The 23,182-nt window shown below is 54.0% G+C and overlaps 1 protein-coding gene across 6 annotated transcripts in view; it reads right to left on the bottom strand.

The window, feature by feature from the left end:
- Positions 1 to 23,182, bottom strand: part of CD6 (CD6 molecule) — a 38,281-nt gene that overhangs the window by 1,328 nt on the left and 13,771 nt on the right. Inside the window, exons 2-12 of one of the 6 annotated variants that reach the window (XM_032358842.1) lie at positions 10,927 to 10,995; positions 9,971 to 10,321; positions 8,995 to 9,306; positions 7,964 to 8,266; positions 6,699 to 6,797; positions 4,257 to 4,397; positions 3,806 to 3,904; positions 2,630 to 2,752; positions 968 to 1,039; positions 507 to 761; positions 87 to 188 (exon numbers count right to left, since the gene is read on the bottom strand). In XM_032358842.1, coding sequence (XP_032214733.1) covers positions 87 to 188; positions 507 to 761; positions 968 to 1,039; positions 2,630 to 2,752; positions 3,806 to 3,904; positions 4,257 to 4,397; positions 6,699 to 6,797; positions 7,964 to 8,266; positions 8,995 to 9,306; positions 9,971 to 10,321; positions 10,927 to 10,995 — 1,926 coding nt within the window. The remainder of the gene's footprint in view (positions 1 to 86; positions 189 to 506; positions 762 to 967; positions 1,040 to 2,629; positions 2,753 to 3,805; positions 3,905 to 4,256; positions 4,398 to 6,698; positions 6,798 to 7,963; positions 8,267 to 8,994; positions 9,307 to 9,970; positions 10,322 to 10,926; positions 10,996 to 23,182) is intronic. The other 5 variants (XM_032358843.1, XM_032358844.1, XM_032358845.1 and 2 more) reach the window with 5 other exon arrangements.

The raw sequence follows: 23,182 nt of genomic DNA, 5'->3' as shown, positions 1-23,182 counted from the left end.
AGTGGATCCAGAGTTCCCTCACGCATACGCCCCCTACTTCCTGTCCATTCCCCCCCTTCCAGGACCACCTCCCTTGCCGCTGGCACCTGGACATTCGAACTGCTCCGTCGAGGGAGGCTGGGGCGGCGGCTGGATGTTCTGGTACCACTCTCCGGAGGAGGTGCTGGAGCTGTCATCGGCCGAGGGCCCTGCCGGAGACACCCAGAGCCGGTCACTCTCTGCCTGCAGACAGCCAGCGCAGCGCGGGAGCTGCCAGAGCTGGGAAGCCCTGATGGCTCACAAGAGTCAAGTTCCTGACTTGACCATGACTGAGGAAATGAAGGCCCAGAGAGGGGTGGAGACTTGCCCCAGGTCTCACAGCAAGGGGCCACAGAGCCCGGGGCCAGAATCCTGGACTCAGCCTGGCTCAGGGCGTCCGGCTTTATGCTTGCTCCGGCCAGGTCGGCTGTAGGACCGGGTCGGAGGCGGTGCTGGGGTGCGCACGGAATCCTCCCGGCCCAGCTTACCTGAAAAAGTACCTCGGGAGCCAGCCAGCTCCAGGCTGGGGGGCTGCTCCACGAGGGGGCTTCTCTCCGCAGAGAACACCTGAGGTGTCCACGGAGGGAGCCTCCTACTGGGGCTATTACAGTAATCTTCCCCAGAGGAGGTGCTGGACCCACTGTTGCTCCTGGGGCGGTGCTGAGAGCCCATGGATGGGGCGTCTGCCGTGTGGTGTCTGGTGCCGACCGGTGGGATCTCGGAAGGACGCATGTCTTCCAGTCCTGGCCCAGGAAAGGGGGAATGGTGAGGGAAGCAGCAGCAATGCCTCCAGAGGGCTTTCAATTAGACTCAAGGAAGAACTAACTGCCAAGAGGAACTTTTAGAATCAGGAAGGACCTGCTGGATGGAGGGACAGGGGTTCCCACTGGCATTTGTCGGGGTGAGCTGTTATCACTGTCTCCATGCGCCCCTCCCCAGCCCCACTCACCTTCCTCCAAGGGGGGCATCCGGAACCGGTTCTGCTGGGCCTCCTCCTCCGTCACGCGGTGACGCTGAGAATCTACAAGCAGGGGGGTGGTGAGGAGGGGGGCAGGTCCACCTCTTCCTCCCAGGAGCCTGGACTTGAGACGGTGACTTGGGACAGTGCCCTCAGGCTGAACAGTGTGCGAGGACCACCCCAGGGGTGCAGAGGGGCTTAGCACTTGCCATCAGACCCCCGGCTCTTGTTCTAGTCCAGTATCTAACCAGCCTGGGGTCAGGCAGCCACCCCCGCCTTCTGCTTAAGGAAACAGGGCGAGTCCTGGCTTTGCGCCCCGGAGGTTCTGGGCAGATAGTGCCCCATCTAGGAGCCTTCCTGGAGCAGAAGCCAGAAGGTCTGGAAACCGCTCCTCCCAGGCTCTGGGGTACCCTCGCTTCAGAACAGAGAAGATGCCATGCATTTGTTGCGTCGTAAGGACTTGAGTGTCTGGGATCTTGGAGTCTGCTCTCCGGCCTGTACCACTGAATCTGAGTCACAGGGTTGTAGGGTTTTGGACTCTTGGTCCTGCCTCTTACAGGCCTGGGCGTGGAATAGCAGGTTCTCGGGACCTGCTTCATGGCGTGGCTGATGGAATTACTCACTTCCCGCCCCAGAGGCCCTGGTTCAGCAGGTGAGGCACAGACGACTAGCTGTCCCCTATATCCATTTTCCCCTCCTGGAGCGGGAGAGCCTCTGGCCTTATCTGGGTACATAGCTGCTCAGGACGGAGGCTTTGTCTGCCGGCCTCTGTTGCAGCTGGTGTGTGTAAGTTCTGGCCTGTGTGTGTGTGTGTGTGTGTGTGTGTGTGTGTCTATGAATGGGAGTGATGTGAGTGTCTCTGGCATCCTGCCTTTTGGGGTACGCCCTACCCCACCTTCCCTTGCCCTCCTGCTGCCCAGGATGTGGGCATGGCAGTGAACCATTCTGGACCATGTGGAGGAGGGCAAGGTCCTAGGGACTGCACAACAACAAGAAAGCCGGAGCCTGGGCCCCTGCCGACTGCTCAGGGCACTGCCGTTTGGGGCCTCGGTCACACACAGTCAAACTCTCATCCCAACTTACATCTTGGGTCCTGGGGCGAGCTGGGAGGAATTGGACAAGCTCCCAAAGGAGTCACACCATAGGTGTGAGATTCTCTGCTCTAACCTCTGGCATTGCGGGGGCCCTGCCTTGAGTTCCGTCTGTCCTGCTCCGATCCCTGGTGGGCAGGGAGGAGAGCTGGAAAAGCCGGCTAAGAGGCTCAAGCTGGGCTCGCCATGAAGGGAGGGGGAGGGCTGAGGCGAGGGGCAGGATGGGACACAGAAGGGGTGTGAGCACGTGAGAAGCCGTCTGAGTGTGGCTCTTTCCTGGACTTCCTGGTCCAACACAGACGCAGCCCCCTGTAGGTGAGGTCGGGGGCGGGTCTGAAGACCCCACATGGCCAAAGACAAAGGTAGAAAAAAATGAGGCTAGAGACATGGAGTTGTCTCTAGGGTCACAAAGCACTTGGAAAGCTTCAGTGCAGGACCATGTCTAGGTCACTGGGCACCCAGGGGTGATGGGGTGGACCCCACTGAAGGCCCTCAGCCAACAGGACCCTCTCCCTGGTTGGGGCAGGTGGGCCCCCTGGGGAGCCCCGGCCCAGGCACTCACTGTAGAAGGTGGTCAAGGCCACGGGAGGCTGGGTGCTGAAGTCATAGTGCTCATAATCTGAGTCCGAGCTGGAGTCCGAGTCCTTGGGAAGTGGGGCCTGGACCTGGATGGGCAGCTGGGGAACTGGGGAGAGAGCAGAGTCGGGGGCGTGGCCAGGTGGTGGCAGAAAGGCACAGGGAGAGGCAGCAGGGAGTCGGGACCAGGGACAGAGGGGCAGGGAGAGCCCATCTTGTACAAGACCATCCAGCCTGGGTTTTCCAAGCTCCCCCCACCCATTTCAAACACGGGGAACTATTAACATCTGTTTCTTTCCCAAACACAGAGCCGTCATCGCATGCAGGGCTCTGTTCTGACATTTAAGAAACCATCTCATTGGGATTCTCATAGTGACTCTATGAAGTCCATACATCCGTGTCCCCATTTTACAGCTGAAGGAACTCAGGCACCGGGGGGCCCTGGCCTTGCCCAGAGAGGCAGGCAGTGTCGCTCCTAACCCTTAGCCTGTAATAGTCACAGAGCAGGTGCCTTGAGCCCAACCTGCGGGCAAGGTTCTGTGTTCATATTCTTCCCTTGAATACTTGGACACCATGCACGGGGGATGTTTATATTATTTGGCTGAGTTTGGTATTGGTTTTCCTGTCATTGAATGCTTTCAAATACGGGTGACTTCATACAGTCACAATGCAATGTGACTGAGCTTGACTAAGTTCCTTTACAAGAATTGCAAGAACCGCAAACCCCCATGTTGTAAAAGATGGATGACCGATTCGATTTTTCGTTCATTCCGAAGATATGAAATAAAATTATGTTCCAGGAAAATCTTGATGGGGCTCTGCAGGAAGGCCGATGGGGCGGGGCCATTGGAAGGGGTCATACTGTCCCAAACCTACCAGCCGAGGAGCAGGGCGGAACTGTCCTCTGAGAAGTGCCCTGAGCCTGTATTGTTCCAGAACTCTTCAAAGCCTAGCCTGGAATGACTACCCTGGAAGGTCCTCTGCCCCTCAGGGCCCAGATTGAGACATGACACGTTCAAGGTCCCACAGGCCCCAGTGGGCTGGCTGAGGTCTCCTCTCCAGCAGGGCTACTGTTTGGACCTAAACAGTACTAACCCTCCAGAAAGGATACCCTTCCTGTCCTCCCCAACCCTCCCCACCCCCAGGGTGGGTGACATCTTACCTTCTTCTTTGGGAATGGTGATGGGAACATCTTGATAACTGTTGATCCCATCTGGGGTCGTGTTGAGTAGGCGCTGGTCGTTCACCATTACGGGCAGGGCTGAGGGAGGGGGGGCCAAAGACTCTACAAGTCATTTTTTGCTCTGTCCCAGCCTTCTTGGTCCTATTCTCATTTAGACACCTTCCTCCTCAGCCCTCACCCCAAACACACACTCATGTACACACAGAGTCTGGGCGGTCCCTCCATGCACGGACCACTTCTGCTGGGCACGTGAGAAAATCCTTCCCATCAGGAGGTGCCCTTTGGGGCCAGGGCTGGGTGGCCATTGCTGGATCACGACCACTCCTGCTGGAGTCCCACAAGGCCCACCTCCCCCTGAGAGGGCCACACCTCAGGCCTGCTTCTTTCCCTCTCTGGGTCTTTCCCGTGGCTCCCAGAACTCTGAACCTACCGTATTTCCCCTTAACTTTCAAGAAGATGATGGCTGTGAAGATGAGTAAGCCAAGGAAGAGAATCCCCAGAATGATGCAAAGGATGAGGAGCATTAGTTCCCGTGATTTCCAGTCCTCTGTTTTCAGGGTCACAGAAGATTCTGGAAGCAAGAACCCCACGTCAGGGAGAAAGAGGAATGGACATAGACTTCTCCTTGCCCTTCTTGCTCTCCAGCCTCTCTGCAGCTCACCCTCTTCCTTTTAGGACCTATCCTCCACCCCTCTTCTTTTTTGCTTTTAGGAGCTTGGCCTATAATAGTTGCTCAAGAAATGCATAGTGAATGAATAGTTGATGGAAGAAAACTTTCCCCTGGCTACCAGCCCACAGGGCTCTCTCTTTCTGCTCAACAGTTATTGAGTGCCTACTGTGTGCCCTCTAAGCCCTAGGGATACCAATGTGACATCGGCATCACAGGCCTTGAGGGCGCTGCCTAGTGGAGGGATGGATATGTCGGCTCAATCCACTATGGTGCCACACTTGCAGGGAGGAGGTATGGGCGGCCATGAGGACCTACAAGGGGCACCTACTTCTCTAGGGGGCAGACCAAGGCTGGCTTCCCAGAGAAGGTGACTTGTGGACATCTCTGGCAGTGAACAGGCCATCAGGAGAGCAAGATCTCCTTTCTGTGCCCTGGATGCCTCTTTCCTATAAGACCTGTATTCAGCTGTATGACGGCTGTGATTCTGGACCTCCCAGCCCTGCAGCCCTGGTGTGGCTCACTATCTTCTCTCTCGGCTGTATCCCTGCTTCAAAGAGCCCAAAGCCTGGACAGAGGCTGCAGGGCACAGGTGCACGGAGCCCTGGTCAGAGGGGAGACGGGAACCACCTCCTGCTCAGGAAATAAGGTCTGGGCTGTGTGGCCCAGGGTAGTGACAGCATCACAGGGGGCCACAGGGATGAGATTGTCCTGACTCCCTGGCTGGGGACAGCGTCTGCTCCTCCCCAGAAATGACCCCCTCCTTCTCATTTTCTTCCCTCTTCTCCGTCGGCCAAGGGGGTGACTTGGACCAGCCTGGGAATTGGACTTAGCAGCAGGAAGTGGGTGCACGAGAGAGGTTGGGCTGTGGGGGATACAGGGAATGGGGGCCCAGAAGGACCAGGGTTGAGGGAAGGGCTGTTGGGCCAAGGGCTAGATAGAGTGTGGTCTGGGGAGATGGGCTCCCTGCCCTGACCTCGGTGAGAGAGAGCATTCCAGCGGGTGCCTGTGGTCCTGGCTGGAGCTCCCTACAGACTGTGCCATGCCCAGCATTTTGTTCCCTCTCTGTGCCCTCATCCACAACCAGGTTCTCTGTCAGGACTAGGTGCCCCTCCACTCCACACCCAAGCCCTCGTCCACCCTCCTCTGGTGGAAGCAGGGGACGGCATAGAGCCCGTGAACCTGGGCCAGCCCCTGTGGCCATCCTGGGGTTGCCGAAGGGCTCCACGCCTGGACTCAATAATCAGGAGAATAACTAATGCTCAGACACGGCTTATTGCGAACTCTGCCCTGTCCCAAGGGTTTTAGAATAATTAATTCAGGGGCACGTGGGTGACTCAGTGGGTTAAAGCCTCTGCCTTCAGCTTGGGTCATGATCCCAGGGTCCTGGGATTGAGCCCCACATCGGGCTCTCTGCTCCGCAGGGAGCCTGCTTCCTCCCCTCTCTCTGCCTGCCTCTCTGCCTACTTGTGATTTCTCTCTCTCTGTCAAATAAATAAAATCTTTAAAAAAAAGGAATAATTAATTCACTGGAGACTCAGAGCAGCGCTAGGAGAAAGCTACCATGATTATCACTCCCATTTTACAGTCGTGGGATCTGAGGCTCAGAGAAGTGGACACTTGCCCACCATCCCCAGCTAGTGGGAGGCACGGCTGGAATTTGAGCCTCAGGAGTCTTCCTGGGAGGCAACCAAGCGATCCGCAGCTGGTAGGCAGACAGCGTGGTGCACATTCCAGCCAATGCTGGCTGGCCATGCCTTCACCCCCTGAGCCTGAACCTCTTTCTCTGTGTAAGGGATCTAAGGAGACCTCCCCCATGGGGATGCCAGGAGGGTTACAGGGCCAGGAAAGAGTGTCGGGAGAGCTCTGGGCCAGTGCCTGGGATGTGAGAAACACACTGACTGTTACCCTTGGTGCACCTGCCACTGGCCAGGGGCAGACCAGACCAGCACGGGCTTTCTTCAGCTCTATCCTCCCCCGCTGAGCAGGAGCTGACAGGAGAGTGGGCTCCTGTCCATGAAGTACCAGGATTTGGGGATCTGGGGCTCTGACAATGCAGGAAGGTGAGGGGAGAGAACCAAAACAGCCATGCAGCAGGGTGGGGGCCATTGTCTGGAGGTGGGGGATGGGGAATCAACCTCCGGGCCCCTCCCAGGTGCACACACACGCTCACACGCATGTGCACACTTGCACGCATGCACCCACCTCTCTGAGAAACCGAGAACAAGTGATGCTCACCTATGGTGACCGACTCAACACTTGCAGGGACTTCAGGAGTGGACAGGTTGAGCAGACTCCGGGAGCCTGTCAGAAAGCACAGGTCATGCCCTCAACACATATTACAGAGCACCTACTGTGCGCCAGCCCTTGTGTTAGACACTGAACAAGACAGACACATGACCTTGAGTGATGGGCGTAGTCCCATGGGAAGCAGGGCCGTTGGGGGGGGCATATAGTTAAGGAAACCTGCCTTTTCCACCCCTCAACAATAAGGAAGAGCTCATGGACTAGACGCTGGGAAGTTTGTTTGGTTAGAATAAGAGGTAATAAAAAGAAGTATCTCTTCTTTCTGTAAAACTCTGCTACAGACCACAGATCCCTTTCTCTGTTAAGTCTTGGGTTCGCTCTTCCCATTGGCCTTGGGAGCTGCGAAGCCGACATGAGGATCATTACCACAATCATTTCACAGGCAAGGCATGGAGCTTACAAAGTCCCTTGGTAGATATTCCCTGATTTTCTCTCTCCCCTGCGGAGTGGCTAGGATCGGTGTCCACATACTCATGGCACGGAAGCCTCCCCCTGGGTGAGTGACACAGCAGGAGTTCACGGCCACGTGCCTCAACTCCACAGGGACATTAACGCCATATTTCTTTGGGTCTAACACATTTTAACATCTCTGAAACTGGGGAGATGACATCAATCGCTACAACCGATGACATGCTGTGACTTTATTTTGGCCGCATTTTTGCCCTTTATGGTACATAAAATAATAATAGTGTGACATATCCATGTCCCTTTAGATCTAGTGAAATAGGGCAGGATTCAATTCATAACGTGGACATGAGGCTTCGATGAGGGAAGAGGTATCAGGTGCTCCCCAGGGCCTGCCACGTGATCGGGGCTCCAGACTCTTGTCCCCCAATATTATTTTCCTATACCCACCTACGATCACCAGCCCAGCCCTGGCACAGCAGCTGGTTTCATCTCCTGAGCCAATTCCAGTCAACAGAGGCCACTGCTTAACATATGATAAAGCCTTAGTAAATATCTGGGGGCTGAGTTGAGGTTCTGTGGGCAAGAATGACCTGCTTGATTAGCCCTGTCTGCCTGCTCGTGGTAAGTGCCGGCAAACAATGGCCCCTCTAATGTGGGCACCCTTGTCATTCCTGACCTAGTGCAAGTTCTCAGGCTTCCGATTCAGGTGCAAATCTGGGGGAGGGGGTGAAGCGGGGGCGGGGAGGAGGGGGTACCTGAGCAGAGGACTTGGGCTGCGCTTGACTGGCTACAGAGGTTGGAGTTGTTGAACCGCCAGGAGCAGTCGGACAGGGTGGACTCCTTCCCCGTGCACGAGTAGTACATTCTACCGGGCAGGGAGTGGGGCCGCCCGCTGGGGATTCTGACCACGGTGCCACAGCCCAAGGCCTGGCAGAGCACGTGGGCCTCCGGTGAGTACCACTCACTGTTACACACTGTGCTCCAGACCCCACGGAAGTGTACCTCCACCTGCCCCTCGCAGGGGTCACGGCCCCCAGTCAGGCGCCAGGACTGGTGCTCTGCAGGGGAGAGGTGGGGCAAGGGGGCAGAGTCAGGTGGGGGTGCTTTGGGCCGAACCCCGCACCAGACCGGACTCATGAATGCAAACACCGGCAGCCGGTCAGCCGCTGGATCCCGAGTGTTTTCCCTCCTCCGTCTAACCCCCCCTCCCCCATCTGCTCTGCCCGCTCTGGTTGGCATGGCAGGCCGGCCGGCTACTCAAACTGTGGGCCGCGGACCAGCAGCGTCAGCATGGCGTGGAATCGTGTGAGAAATGCAGTCTCAAGCTCTGCTCGGACCTCTTGAGTCAGAATGCATCTTTCCCGAGACCCCCACTCCCCATTCCTATGCACATTTAAGAGAAGGTCTCACCGGACCAGAACTTCATGGCCTCCTCTGCACTGCCCACGGCCTCCTCAGGGGCCTCCCTGCCTCTGTCTCCCCTTGTTGTTCTGAATCAGGTGACCAACTCGCACTGGGGAAGAGTCTCCCCTCTCATGTGGATTCCTCCAGGAGGTGGACAGGCTTGTCCCTCCAACTCTGGATCCCCCGCCACCTCTAAACTCCACCCGGCTTCCTTCCCCAGGTTGTTTATCACTCTGTCCCCCGGATTGCGCTTGCCTGGATCTTACCCTCCCTGGGGGACTGGACCTCACATCAGCAGGGGCCATCCCTCCCCCGCACCCAGGCCTTCCCTATGGGTTGGGGGCTGCCCCGAGGTTCTGACCCCCACCCCCCTCTTGCTGACCTGAGCACACCACGCCAGCGTCCTCCTTGTGGCCACAGTACCCGTCTCCTGGCAAGCCCGGGCAGTCCCACAGGTAGGTCTCTTCCCCTGAACAGTTCACCTGGTCCCGGTGGATGGGTCCTTGGCCAGGGGCGAAGTGCAAGCCGGGCACGGCCTGAATCGCCCAGCCGCAGTTGAGCTGCCTGCACACCACGTGGGAATCCTCCAGGTCCCACGTGTCGTCGCACACCGAGCCCCACTGGCCTTGCTCCAGCATCTCCACGCGGCCTGCACACCGACTGCTGCCGCCCACCAACCGCAGGGCGCGGTTCTCTGCGGGAGGAGGGGAAAGGGTTTGCAGGCGGTTGAGGAAGGGAGGAAGGGAGGGTGGCGGCTGTGGATCCAATGAGAGGAGCAGGTAATTCGGTGGGCAGGACTGGGGAACCCTGTTAGGACTGGGGTCCTGATGGGCAGAGGTGGGGAACTCCTCAGAACTAGGGACCTGGGGGCGGAGCTGGACACCCATGGGTGGGCGGCTGGAGCTGGTGGGAGGGGCTAGTAACCTGGTGGGCGGGGCCTGAAGAGCAGGTTGGGACTGGAAAGTGACAATGCTAAGGGACACTGCGGAACCTGTAGGGGGGAGGTAGGGGCAGAGATCGAGGTCCTATCTGAGAGAAGGCGCGGGACCAGTAAGGACCAGAGACCCAGTAAGGATTGGGGACCCAAGTGGTCAAACGGAAGATCTTGTAGGGGAGTGGTCTGGGGCCTGATCAGAGGACGTGCTTGGAGTGGAGATGAGGCAATGCTGCAGTCCTCCAGTGTGGGAACCAGCTCTGTTTGCGACTGGGGTGGGGTGGGGTGGGGGACGGGGGGACGTTTGGAGGGTAAGGCTTGGGCGCAGTGGCGAGGACTGGGGACAGGAGTGAGGGACAATGGCTGAAGGCCTGAAGGTGGGGCGGGTGGGGCGGGCAGGGCGCAGGGGGCGGTCCGCGGGTACCTGCACAGGTGACCTTGGCTGGCATCCCGCTGCTGTTGCACGCATGTTCCACCACTTTGCACAGCTTCCAGTCGGGACTTCTGCACAGGACGGCGGGCGCCAGGGCCAGCGTGGAGTTTGGGGCCACACTGGAGTTCCCCACTCCTGGCCCAGGCAGCTTCTCCAAAAACGGCAAGGTGGGCTGTGTGGTTTCCCAGGCGCCCCCGCAGCCCAGTGCAAGACACACGGCTTCAGAGGCCAGGCTGTCCCAGAGCGCCCCGCACACGGGCTCCCAGGACAGCTTGAGCCAGACCTCCACGGTCCCGCTGCAGTGGTTGCTCCCGTTCACCAGGCGGATTCCGAGCCTCTGTCCTGGAGGTGTAGGATGCCAGCTGAGGCCTCCACCCATCGGGACAGCATGTCTCAGGGATGGGAGTGGGCATGCCCGGCTGTCAGGGGCGCCACTGCCTTATCTTGGACAGTATCCCCTGGGCTCTAGAACTCAGCCTTCCAATCTGCAAAATGGGGCTGGGCTGGTTCATCCCTGAGCCCCCTTTTAGGCCTGAACCTGGTTCTCCTTAGAGTCAGGAGAAGGGGGCTAAGGGCAGCTATTGTGGCGCACAGCTTTGTACAGAGGAGGAGTTTAATAGATATCTGTTGAGTTAATCAAGGACACATCCCACCCGCACCAAGAGTCTTTTAGCTTGTTCGCAACAAATCCCTTTAAAAGGCTCACTGAACCTTTTGCCCCTGCGTATGTGACCCTTGATCAGGGGCTTTTTGAAAATGGTGGCTTTAAGCTCTCAGAGTAAATGGAACAGTGGCACTTTGGGCATTGATTCAGGAAGAAGTGTTGTCTGAAGTTAGGGAGCCTCCCTGATCCCTTCAAAGTCCATCTCCCTTTCCCATCACCCAGGACACCATCTGCTTGGTCTCCATAAGCGGGCTACGGGCCCCCAGAAAGATTCTCTCCTCACCTGGCTCCAAGCGCTGGCTCTCTGCTTGGCTGGTGCTGGGCTGGTCAGATGGTGCTGGAGATGGGTGACCTGGAAGCAACCAGCAGCAGGCGTGGTGGGTGAGCAAGCTCAGGGGTAGAGGGTACAGAGGCGCCTTGAAGGTTAATAAGGGCCACTTTCTGGAGCAGGGGCTACATGGGGATTTTGAAACACCTCGGGCAGAGTTGCCTCCATTCAGGGTAGGGAAATTCTCAAGCTCTGTTGTTGCTGCCACATCTACTTTGTCTTTGAATTGAATGAATGCACTCGGAGGTCTGAGTGGAGGAACAGTGGTGGGCTTTGGGGCCAGACCTACTTACTGGCTGAGTGACCATGGATGGGTGACCAACCTCTCTCGGCCAGAGTCCCAGTTTGTTGGCCACAACACCTAAGGAAGTTGTGTTTTGCTAAGATAAGTCAATGTCTGTACTATCCTTGACATACAGAAGCTCCAAAATGGGGGTTATTGTTAGGAAACAATATAGTTAGGAAAAACATTTTCATTTGGGAAATCTGTTTGAGACACTCATGCCAGACTTTAGGGCAATTGGTGCATCCTGGGGTGGCACCATCCCGCTGTACAGCACTTTCAGATACAGAAAAACTCACAGTCGCTGAGGGCCGAACACATGCCAGTACATGTGTTTTTTGCACGTATTATTCCATTTCCCTTCAACCACACCATTAGATAGGAACATTCACTTTTTACAAATGCAAAGCGAGGCCCAAAGACAGAAGTCCATCTCCTATGCCAAGGGATGTCCGTTCTTCCCTCCAGAGCCTCTGTCCACACGGCCATGATGGGCTGATCTTTTTTTTGGACTTTAGTTTCAGTTTGGCTCAGCCAATGGGGAGCCACAGCGGACCTAGGAGGGAGGGAGGAGAGGGGAGTGGCGGTGCTCATTCCCCTGTCTCCTTCTCTGTGAGGTCCCCCACTGAAGGTGGTGGCTCCTCGCCTTGACTCTCTCCTTCCGGTCTCACTGACCACTCCCTGCTCTCGCCTCCTTGGGCCCTGGGTGGCAAGAGCTCCTTGGCTTCCAGTTCCTGCGGACCTCACCCTTTGTAAATAAGCCCCTTCAAATGCTCCTATCTTGATCGTGCCACCCATTTCCTCGTGGGTCCCTGACCAGTCCATGGCCTGAGGCCGCCCAGCTCAGCAAGAAGCAGAACCTGGTTCTAAACTGTCTCCAGATCGGCTCCACACTGGGCAGGGACCGTCCAGAGCAGAAGCACAAAGAGGGGGCCATGGCAGAGACCGTGGTGCTCCCAGAGGAGCTCGCCTGCACGCAGGGTCTCTTACTTAGGCGGGGCCATTGCTGTCTGGGAAGAAGGACATGCGCTCCCTGCCGGGTCGATGGAGGTAAGAGGTGGTGAGGGTCCTCCATCTCTTTTTTCTCAGATGTGCCCCTATTTGAGGCCCTAATGCGACTGCAAGAGGGCGGGGATGCTGGCCACGCTAGAATCTTGCATAAGAAGTGAACCTGTATTCCAGTTCAGATCCGGGTGCCCCTCAAATCCCCCCAAAACTAAAAAAGAACCCAAAAAAGCCTAAAACCAGAAAGTGAACCTTTGTGGGGTTAAGCCATAAAAATTTCAGCCTGTACTTGTTACCTGAGCCCAGCCTGGCCTGGCCTGATGGAGAGAAGCTATAGGCTCTGGGGGCTGCTACTAGTCTCAGCCCCTCCCCACACCCCGAGCGGATACTTTGCGCTCAAACCTAAATGTGCTGGCAGGAGCGCCCACACCCCTGCCGGCTGGCGCAGCTCCCCTACAAGCATCCATCGGGGCCACTCCATCACTCAGACAGAAAGTAATCAGGCCTAGAATTGCCTGTCCTCACCAACTCCCTGGTTGGCTGCCCAGGCTGACCCCCTGGAGGGGACTCAGAATTCAGAGCACAGACTCCATGGCTAATGCAATATTCAGAGCAAGAATTCAGAGGCCCACAAATTAGGATGGCAGAATCCCGGTTCCCACAGCAACGGCCCCAGAGCCCCAGAGTGGTTTTCAATCCACGCACGGGGTGGGCACGGGGGAGACTAGGGTGCTGGCTGCAGTGTGTTTGCACATGTGTGTGTGGTTGTGGTGGGGCGTGTGAGTGCATAGCTGTGACCATTTGTGTGTGAGTGTCTCTGTGCGTCTGTGTGTGAGTGTCTCTGTGCGTCTGTGTGTGAGTGTCTCTGTGCGTCTGTGTGTGTGTGTGACCGTGTGTGTGTGTGTGTGTGTGTGTGTGTGGAGGGCTCTCTGGGTCTGGGGAACCACTCTCTTATAGGTGAAAATTTACGCACCTTCTGCTAGACCACAAAACTCTAGAGAACAGGGCCCAAGGCTGAACCAGCCCTGTGTCCCCTCCCCCCACCCACCCCGCATGCCCACCTCAGTGATTGTTGATTGACTGACTGATGGAGGAGCCAGCAGGAACCATCAGTTGCAAGGAGAGCTGTCACCAAAGCTGTTTGTGCATACTCAGGGGTTTGTTTTTGTTTTTCTGGGTCACAGGCATTTTCCTGTCCCCATCCCAAGAAGGGATCCTGGCATTTGTGTTTTCTGAGCCCTGTGCCTATAGGAACAAAAGCAGAATTTACCTTCCCCTCCCCTTCCATCCGGGCCTCTGTTCCCCGAGGGCCCAATGTAGGATGGGCGCTCCCCCAGGAGCATTACTGCCTTTGCCGGCTTGCACACTTTACAGTTTTCTTTAGATCGAGTCACTTTTTGATGCACTAAATTTATTTAAAAAGGAACCGCTACCTTTTCCTGGGAATTTGCTTTACAGCGTTAAGATACTTGAATATAGAAACATTCATTGCAGGGGCATCTGGGTGGCTCAGTTGGTTAAGTGTCCGATGCTTGATTTCAGCTCAGGTCATGATCTCAGGCTCATGGGATCAAGTCCCATGTCAGGCTCTGCGCTCAGCCCAGACTCTGTTTGATATTCTCTCTCCCCTCTGCGCCTCCCCCGCAAATAAATTAAAAAAATGGTTTTTTAAGTGTTCATTGCTTTAAAAAAGCGACCATGGTTCTCAGATAATTAATCACTGGAAACAGACTGAGTGCTCATTCGTTGGGAAAATGGAATGAATTATGGTCCATTTACAGCATGTCAGCTTCTGTAGCCTTTATAAAGAGTGAACTGGAGTTACACCAGTTGGAGGGATTCCCATGCTATGTTGAGGAATGAAGCAAGACACAGAGAAGAAAATGTAGTCTGTTACAACTTTTCTAAAGCAATGGTCGAAAAACCCCAACCAACGGAGCCACCAGGCACCCCTAAATATTTTTCTTACCACACATTATTCAATACTAAGTTCATCTACTAAGTTCCGTTATCCTGTGTGCCCCAGAAAATCATCTTGAGTTGTGCCCCCCATTCTGCAAAGGATAGGAAATGCAGGGGTGGGTGTCCACATGGGAGAAGAGAAAGCTTCCCCCCAGCCCAGGGGAGTGGCAACTTTTCAGGCCACAGCCCCAAGCAGAACAGAACAGGACCTCGGACTGGGTAGCCTGGGCAAGATGCCAAGGGGACATGAAACGGAGGTGACTGAGGACGGGAGAAATGAAGTCACCTTGCCTGGAGCCTAAGAAAATGGGACACTCATCCTCTAGTGTCTCCCAGGCCCGTGGGAGTCCATGGAAAGGAAGGAGGCATCAACACTGAAGGAGAGGCTGAGGCCCCCGTTGGCTGGCGGGGAAGCTGTCAGGTCCTGTCAGGGGCTCAGCTGAACACCGCCCTGGGGCCCTGTACACCGCACCCAGCATGGCCATCCAGGGGTGCGAGAAGCACTTGCCGCCCCCGCTCCAACAGACGTGCTCAGGAAAGCACAGGCACATAGTCAACGCTTGCTGAGTGGCTGATGTGGGAGGGATGCTGCTGGGTTGCATTTGGGGGGCAAGGCAGGGTGCACAGAGTGGACTTACAGCCACGCAGAGGGAGGGCCCCACAGGGAGAACCAGCGTGCAGAGCCTAGCAGGCATCCCCTGCCACAAAGCATGTTTTCTTTTTAACATTCGTGTGGGGTGTCGGGAGCCCGTAAGTCAACAGCCCTAAGGACCGCAGCAACAAACAAAGCCCGTCTGAGCCAGCAGTTTCACTTCTGGGAACCTGTCCTCCAGAAATAACCGTGATGGCTGCATAGAGATTAGAGTCCACATGTCAGAACTGGAACGTTCTAGATTCCTTTCTCCAGCTGGATCCCTCTCACACCGTGTGACTCAGGCAGATCATTTAATGTCTCCTAGCGCTGGGCACTCGCGCTGCAGACCGGGAACAATAGGCTCCCCACTGCAGCCCGTCATAAACATGAAATGAGGTGACTCCAGGGACCTTCCTGCGGCCAAGACTTAGAGACGCTGCCCGGTAGACAGTCTTCCCCTGTCATTTCTAATAGTAAAAACATTAAAAATCTCCCAAGCGGAGACAACGGAATTATCTTAAAAGCATGTGGGGGATTGGTTAGGAAGATCCACATTTAAAGTATTTGCAAAAAAGGTTCACAAAAAGGGACACCTGGGTGGCTCAGTCGGTTAAGCATCTGCCTTCGGCTCAGGTCATGATCCCAGGGTCCTAGAATTCAGTCCCGCGTGGGGCTCAGCGGTGAGCCCATATCTCCCTCTCCTTCTGCCTCTCCCCTGCTTGTGCGTGCTTTCTCTGTCTCTCTCTCTCTCTGACAAATAAATACATAAAATCTTTATATTCACAAAGAGTTTTTAATGATGTGGGGAATGCTATAAACATGGTTACGCTCTCCCCTCCAGCCCCTGCCCCCGCCCAGCCTGGTTTCAAGCTTCTGAAGGTCTTCCGGGACCTAGAGGGAGCCCGAGTTCGGTCCCCCATTCTGCCCTCTCCTCGAACCCTGGGACCTTTTCCCTCTGTGGCCCCGGCCACATACAAGTACGGTTCTTTGGGTGATGAACCGTGGATTCCCATCTATCCCGCTGGATTCTCAGGGCCATGGGGACAGGGACTGTTTCTAGTTTCTATTTTGTTCACTCCCATATCCCTGGCACCTGGCACAGTGCCTTGCCCAGAAGAGATGCTAAAAGGATATACATAAATGAAACCCAATCTCTCCTACAGAAAAAAAAAAAAAGCTTCAGAAAAATATAAACACTAGTAAGAAATATACCCATACAGTGAGTTTTGGCGTTCTCCTTTTGTTGCTCTAAATTTTTAACATCTACAATAAAATGAAAATTAAAGGTCTCCAAAGAAACAAATGGGCCTTTTTTCCTGGGGATACAAGGCTATCCAGCAGCACTGGTACAATGAGTTTTAAGTCAACCGTCCTTGCATTCTTTTCCCCGGAGCCTGCAGAGAGGGCCTGGCGGAGGGTGTGGCCATGTCAGCCAGAGCCATCCTTGCTCCTGGGAGGTGAAATGAAGACCTCAGGTGCTCAGTGGGCCAAAGTGTTTCCTCTCCTGTAAATATCAGCATTGTCGGGGGCAGCGCGGAGAGGTCACCGGGCTGAGCATTAAGGAAGTGGGTCTCAGCTGATTTCTATCATTAGTTTTCTTTGTGACCTTGGATTGGTCTTTTATACACCCCAGACTTGTTTTCTCACTTGCAAAACAACAGGCTGATAGCTTTCTGGTCTCTTCTAGTCCTTCTGTCCTTCTATTATAATTAAATAAAATATATAATGAAAGATGACGTCTGTTGAGCACTCACTGTATGCCCCTATAGAGGGTAGCCTTGTGCTTTATCCACTGTACTGGTTATTTGAATCCTCACAACTCCTCAGTGAAGTGGCATAGGGGAGAGAACTCTAACACAGAGAGGTTAAGTAAGTCACCCAAGGTCACCCAGCTGGTCAGTATTGGAGGCAAAACTAGAACCTGGGCAGTCTGGCTCTAGAATCCACTCTTTTAAACCACTACATTGTACAACTTCCAAAATTTTATGGAGATAGATGGGAAATCTGTCCTCTTCCCTCAGTCTATCAGTTCAGGGGTGGGTTCATCATATGCAAAGAGTTTTTATGTATAAATGCAGCAGAGATATAGAAATCTGGACATGTTAGAGATTGTTTTGTCTGAAATGGAGGATTGTGTAGTGCCGGGCTGTCCAATATGGTGGAAATTTTCATTTTATTCAGTTCATTTAAATTGAATTTTAAAAACTGATGTTCAATCCAGTCATTGGAAAACGTAACTGAAATGTTCGAGCCACATTGACCTGCAAATCTACCTTTCCCATAGTAAATTTTATGAAATCTAAATACAGATTAAGTCCTGCTGATGAAACTTTAGTGTCTGGATTGAGGTGGGCTTTAAGCACCAAGCATACACCATGTTTCAAAGACTTGGTAAGAAGAAAAACCAATACCACAAAGAATGTAAAATAGCTCATTAATAACGTTTTATATTGACAGCATGATGGAAAGATATTTTGGACATCTGGGTTAAATAAATATATCATTATGTTAACTTCGTCTGTTGGTTTTTACTTTTTAAAATGTGGCTCCAGGAAAATTTAAAATGACAAATGTGACTCATCATATTTGCACCAGACAGCGTGGTGTGTTGGAAACCATGGGCCTTGACAGCTTAGCCATGAGCTGCCCAAGTCCCTTCAGCACCAGCTCTCCAATACAGGCTGGCTCCTACCCCCTCGGAAGCCCCTGTTTCAACTTGGAGGAGAAAGGGACAATCACAAGAGAACCAACCACCAACAGAAGCAGGGGCATTCGGGGGAGGTGTCCTGACAGGGAGGGGGCCGGGACCATGTGAATGTTTTTCTTTCAAGAACTTTCCTTGAGGTTGCTAATGGGGGGTGATCCATGGAACTGGAAAGAAAAAGGAACAACATATAATTCCATTAAAATTGGAAAGAAGCGTGGTACAGGCTCACACAAGTAACTTCGAACCTGATCCTGAACAGCCAGCGGGGTTCTGTCTTTGAAGGAACTTGGAGGAGTTGTGACACCCAGCAGGGCTGAGTTTACTTTGTCCCAGAGACTGAGGCTGGCTGGGAGGCTTGGCTGGACGGCATGGCCCTCGTTCACAGAGGTGACTGGTGTTGGGCGACTGTGAGGAATGGACCAGGCTGCACCTGCTGGGAATCTCCAAGCCCAGGAAGGTTGGGGTGATCTCTCTCCCCTTGGAACCTGGAGACAAGTTAGTGACTTGGTGTTTTGGCCCTAGGTTACCTTATTTGACAGTTTTTGTTATTTTCATACTTTCCTCTCCTACCTAGGAAAAGCTTGGGGACACAAAGGAAACTCAATATGCATGCTATGAACGGGACCTTCGTGCCCCTCCCAATGCATGTATTGAAGCCCTGTTCCCCAGTGTGATGGGATTGGGGGGGGGGTTTGCCCCAGGGTGGAATTCCCATCCCCTCCCCCACCAAATCCAAGGGGAGGTCAAGGAGAGGTCAAGGAGAGATCAAGGGCAACAGCAACTCATAACCTCCACTGAAAGAGAAGAAGAGCTATCATCAGAATAACGCAACATAACCAGCTCCGGGGTCTGCCAGAGTTCTGGAACTCCCCCAGTCTCTCTCTTGCTCAAGAAAGCGAGGGAGTGTGAGTGACATTAGGCTGGGAGCCGAGAAATGAGTCTGCGGCTGACCTGCATTCAATGCCATGAACGCCCACGGACCATTCACCACGTGTGTGACTAGAGCAGGTGCCGGGGAGACGCGTGAGGCCGGGAAGATTCTGGAAGTGGGAGGGTCTGTGGCCTTTCCCACGCATGAGGACACCTCTCCAGAAATCCTTTTTTCATTATCCAGAATGCAGATTTGGGGGACAGACAGAATCGTGCCCCGAGCCCTCTCTGCTGATCACCGGCTATGTGACCTTGGGAAGGTCCCTGAGCCCTGCCAGACTTCTGCCAGGTATGGCGCCGTGTATGGACAGGGGAGAGCATCTGGTCCTCGAATGCACATTCCGTCCCAGGCATAAAGATGACTCTGAGGGCTCTTCAGCCTTCTCCTCGGCGAAAGGACTATTCCAGTTCCCCCAGAGACTGCATTCTTTCCTCCTTCCTCCCCATCTTTCTTACAAACCTTCGCAGAGCTGTCCCACACTCACGTCTGGTGGCCCTCTTCCCTGGCTCTATAAGCATGGTGCCCGGTCGTCCTGGAGATGAGAGGTGGCCTGCAGTTGCCATGGGAACAGGAGTTCCTCCAAAAGCAAAGGCTTCTGCAGTTCTGACCCCAAGGCTCGCTCAGGCTCCCATACCAGACTATATCTTCTCTGCAGCTTCCAGACAGTGAGACTAGACACTGCTGAGCACAGAGAATCATGGGCAACTCAATATAAATCCCAAGGGAGAACAAAAAGATGGGGTTCCAAGAGAGACCAGCAGGCCAGAGACACTGACTTTTCATGGGCCCCCACTGCTTGATTTCCCATAAAATTTGACCATTGAGTGCAGGAGGTAGAAGTTGAGCCCCTCCTCTAGAATTCTGATTCAGCAGGTCTGGGGTGGGGTGCTTGAATCAAACTTGCCCGGGTTGGACACCCAGCTTCCTCTGCGCTATGGGGCTGTCAGGCAAATCTCATTACATGCCAAGCTTGCTTCACAGGTGTGAAACCCTCCCAGGACTGAAGTCCCATGACAAGAAAGACCCAACACCCAGCCCACAGTAAGTCCCTAAGATCTTGCTGAGTCAACGTGTACAAAGCGTGTGTGCGATAGACTTGGGTGTGTGCACGTACACGTAGTAGATGGATAAAGCAGAATACAAAGAAATTATACGTGATGATCATATCCTTAAAAATAGAATGAATAGTAACACGGCCAATAATACCTTAAAAAGTTGAAGACGGTCATGCCTGGACCCCAAAATTATATCTTTCCTTATATATCCTAGAAAAATTTCTCTGGCATATTCACATGCAGACATGCACAAAGATTTTTACTGTGGCTCTGTTTGTACTGGAAGAAAATTAGAAGTAATCTAGCAGGGGCGCCTGAGTGGCTCAGTCAGTTAAAAGTCTGTCTTTGGCTCAGTCATGATCTCAGGGTCCTGGGATCAAGCCCCGCATGGGGCTCACCTCCATGATGGGGAGTCTGCTTCTCCCTCTCCTTCTGCCCGGCCCCCCGCCCCAGCTCATGCACTCTTTCTAAAATAAATAATCTTAAAAAAAAGAAAGTTAATCTAACAGCCCACCAGCAGGAAATAATTAAAGATACTGTATTATATTCATAGACCGGATTGTTTAATTAAAAGCATGAACTAGATCTGTATCCACTCGGATAGACCTTGGAAGCATAACATATAGTAAATTCTCAACAAATCCTAGCTACCGTTATTTTTAATAGAAGTCTCTGTAGAGACTCACCTCCACCCACAGTTCTGGGATCGTGCCATGGCCAGACCTGCTCTGGGGTCTGCTGCGGGAAGGGGGCGGTGATGAGGGAGCCCCAGGCTGGCCTGTAGCTTGGAGACCAGCCAGGAAGCCCAGGTGCCAAGAACTGGCTGAAACCCTATCTCTCCGGCGGCATGAGGGTCCTCAAGGAACGCAGAGGAGAGAGAGTCCGGAAAGTGACTGCTGGGGAGGCGACCTGTGGCCCAGACCTTAATGGTCAAGGCGTGTTTCACGGGGGCAGGGGGAACCGACCCGACCCACAGTGACTGAGGATTTCCTCTGTGCCGCGTGTTTCACAGACATTGTTGTACAGAATCCTTGTGACAGCCCTGTGAGGTCCCCGCCCAAGGATCCAAAGCTGGGACTTAACAGACCCAGAATTCAAATCCAAGTTTGTTCCCCATATTTTGTCTTTCCCCTACTGCGGGCAGCCTCGCTGAGAGGAGGCAGAAGGGCATTCTGGGTAGGATCTCCAGCATGGGCAGAGGCCTGGAGGCGGGACAGGGACTAGTGTGCTAAGCTAGAGAGAATTCAAGAATAAAATCCCCCAGAGCTCAGCCCCCTGTGCAAGGGGCAGGACTGGGTTTCGGGGTTTCAGTGGAAGCCAAAACCCTGCTGGGCCACACAGGGTTTTCCAGGGGGCCTGTCCCCACCCACTGGCTCTCTGGAGGGACTCTGGTTCGAGTCTCTGAGAGCTGCTGGAGCAGCAGTTTCTGGGTGAATGAAGCTCAAGTGTGGGCATGGGATGAAAATCCCCCCGCTCCTAGGGGCGGGCCTGGAACTTTCGGAGGTGGGCTAAAGCCCCCTAAGATAAGGGAACCTTGATATCAGGCCCCAGAGTTGCTGGGAGTCATCAGTCTCCCTCTGAGGAAGGAACCAGGGTTTCCCAAGCAGGTGACTTCAGGCTGGGACCAGAATACGATTTCAGGTCCAAGTCCAAGCCCACATTGCTACCTGCCAGACATCACGGTCGCCCCATGTCCCCCTCCACAAGTCACATGCAAGGTGCTTTTTGAGGTGGCTCATTAAGACCTCCCACATTTCTGCCTATCTTAACCCTTAACCAAGAACATGCATTCATTCATTCCTTTATTCATTCTCACTCTCGGCCTGGCTCTGTGCCAAGCCTCCCACCGTGGTGGGGGACACAGATGTCCTCACAGCTGATTATAGTCAAGTATAAGGGCGATCGCAGGGGTCAGAGCAAAGGGCGCTGGGAAAAGTAGAGGTGGGAGAAAATAACTTTGAGTCCAAAGAGGGGGGCACAATTGGAAAGGGTCTTAGAGGATGAGTAGGAGTTCGCAGGGATGAGAAAGTGATGGAGACAAAGAGTTATCCAAGCCTTAGATGACCTGCGAGACCTAACCGGCCCCTTTCCAGAGGTGAGTGGGTCAGGAGGAGCAGCGGCGACCCTCCTCTCTCTGCACACCACTAGTTCTCCCTGCCAGTGGCCTAGCATCACGGGGCTTCCCCCATCATTCTCTGCAAAGGTGCTCGAGCCCTGACTTTAATAGGGGGAAGCCTCAGCCCCCTGCCCCAGTGATGGCTAAGATCTCCAGTCAATGCCTGTCTGCATGGTGTCCAGGCTTTAGACTTCAGTCGGGGATGAGTAGAAGACTGGCTGAATGTTTGATCAGTACCAAGGTACGATGGACTCTTGGAAAGTTTTGCAGAGGTTTGACTCGAGCATCCCAGGCTCGGGCCACCAGCACCCACTGCTTTGGGCAGAGGGTCTGGCTCAGCCATCTCATCTCACACCTACTCACTCCCAGCTGCGCTCCGCCCTCCCAATCCATTCCTCTGGCTTGCGACTCGGTTTCCAAACTCCAGAGTCTTGGGGATCAGAGAAACCCAGAAGTCACCCCCATAGGGTTGGGGGGCAGCACGGCAAAACTGGAGATGGGGGAGCCGTGGAGTCAGACGGATGTGTGTTCAAATCCCAGCTCTTCCCCTTCATACCAGGATCTGGATTTCTTAACCTCTCTGAGCTCCGGTGGTCTTTCTCCACATAAATGGGGGTGGTAATATCACCTTCATGGAGCAGCCAAGAGATTGGCAGAGAAAGGCGGCACAGGTCAAGCACAGTCCTTTACTGCCATTCAAAAGCCCCAGAGACCCTCAAAGTAAAAGAGTTTTCATAACTCTGGTGGCGGCGACACGGGATGCAAGGTGCCCATAGTCTTTGTTTACTCCACGTGGTATGGAAAATCATGCATTTTGCTGCAGAAATATTAACGTATTTGGTTCCAGTGGCTGACCAGACTCTGGCCGTGACATTACAAAGTACCATGTCCCCTCTCTGAGATCCAAATATTGTAAATTCTGCGTTGTACCTGGCTGCGTGGACTCCAGAGAGAGAGTTGGAGGACCTGATGTGGTTTTCTGTTTCACAGTTACTGAAAGGGTAACTGTGCGGGTCAGTCCTCTAAATCTAAGGCCAGGAAAGTTGCCCTAACTTCCCCTCCCTCTTCTCCTCTCCTTACCTTTCCTAATGGAAACCTTCCTCCAAAAAGAAGCTTGTGTATAAATCAATAAGGAAAAGGCAAGCAATAGAAAAATGGGCAAACGGCCGGAAGAAGCCTTTCAGGGAAGGGAAACACACAAGACCCATAAACTTGTAGAAGGGATCCAGCCTCACAGTCATCAGCCAAATGCAAAGTAAGGCCACAGGGAGATACGATCTTACACCCACTAGATTGTCTATAATTAAGAAGTGGGGTAACACTGAGTGTTAAGAATGGAGGTCAGCGGGGACTCTGAACATTGCTGGAGGAAGCAGAGTCAGGACAACCACTTTAGAAAACATTGCCATAGTCGTGGCCCAGAAATCCCACCCTTGAGGTGTGTGTGTGTGTGTGCATGTGTGCACGCACACACACACACACACACACACACACACTGCTGGGTTGAATTGTGGAGTG

This window comes from Mustela erminea, chromosome 9 (genome assembly GCF_009829155.1).
Source record: "Mustela erminea isolate mMusErm1 chromosome 9, mMusErm1.Pri, whole genome shotgun sequence".
In the NCBI taxonomy this organism is placed as follows: Eukaryota; Metazoa; Chordata; class Mammalia; order Carnivora; family Mustelidae; genus Mustela; species Mustela erminea.
This window is presented reverse-complemented; position numbering and strand designations above follow the sequence as displayed.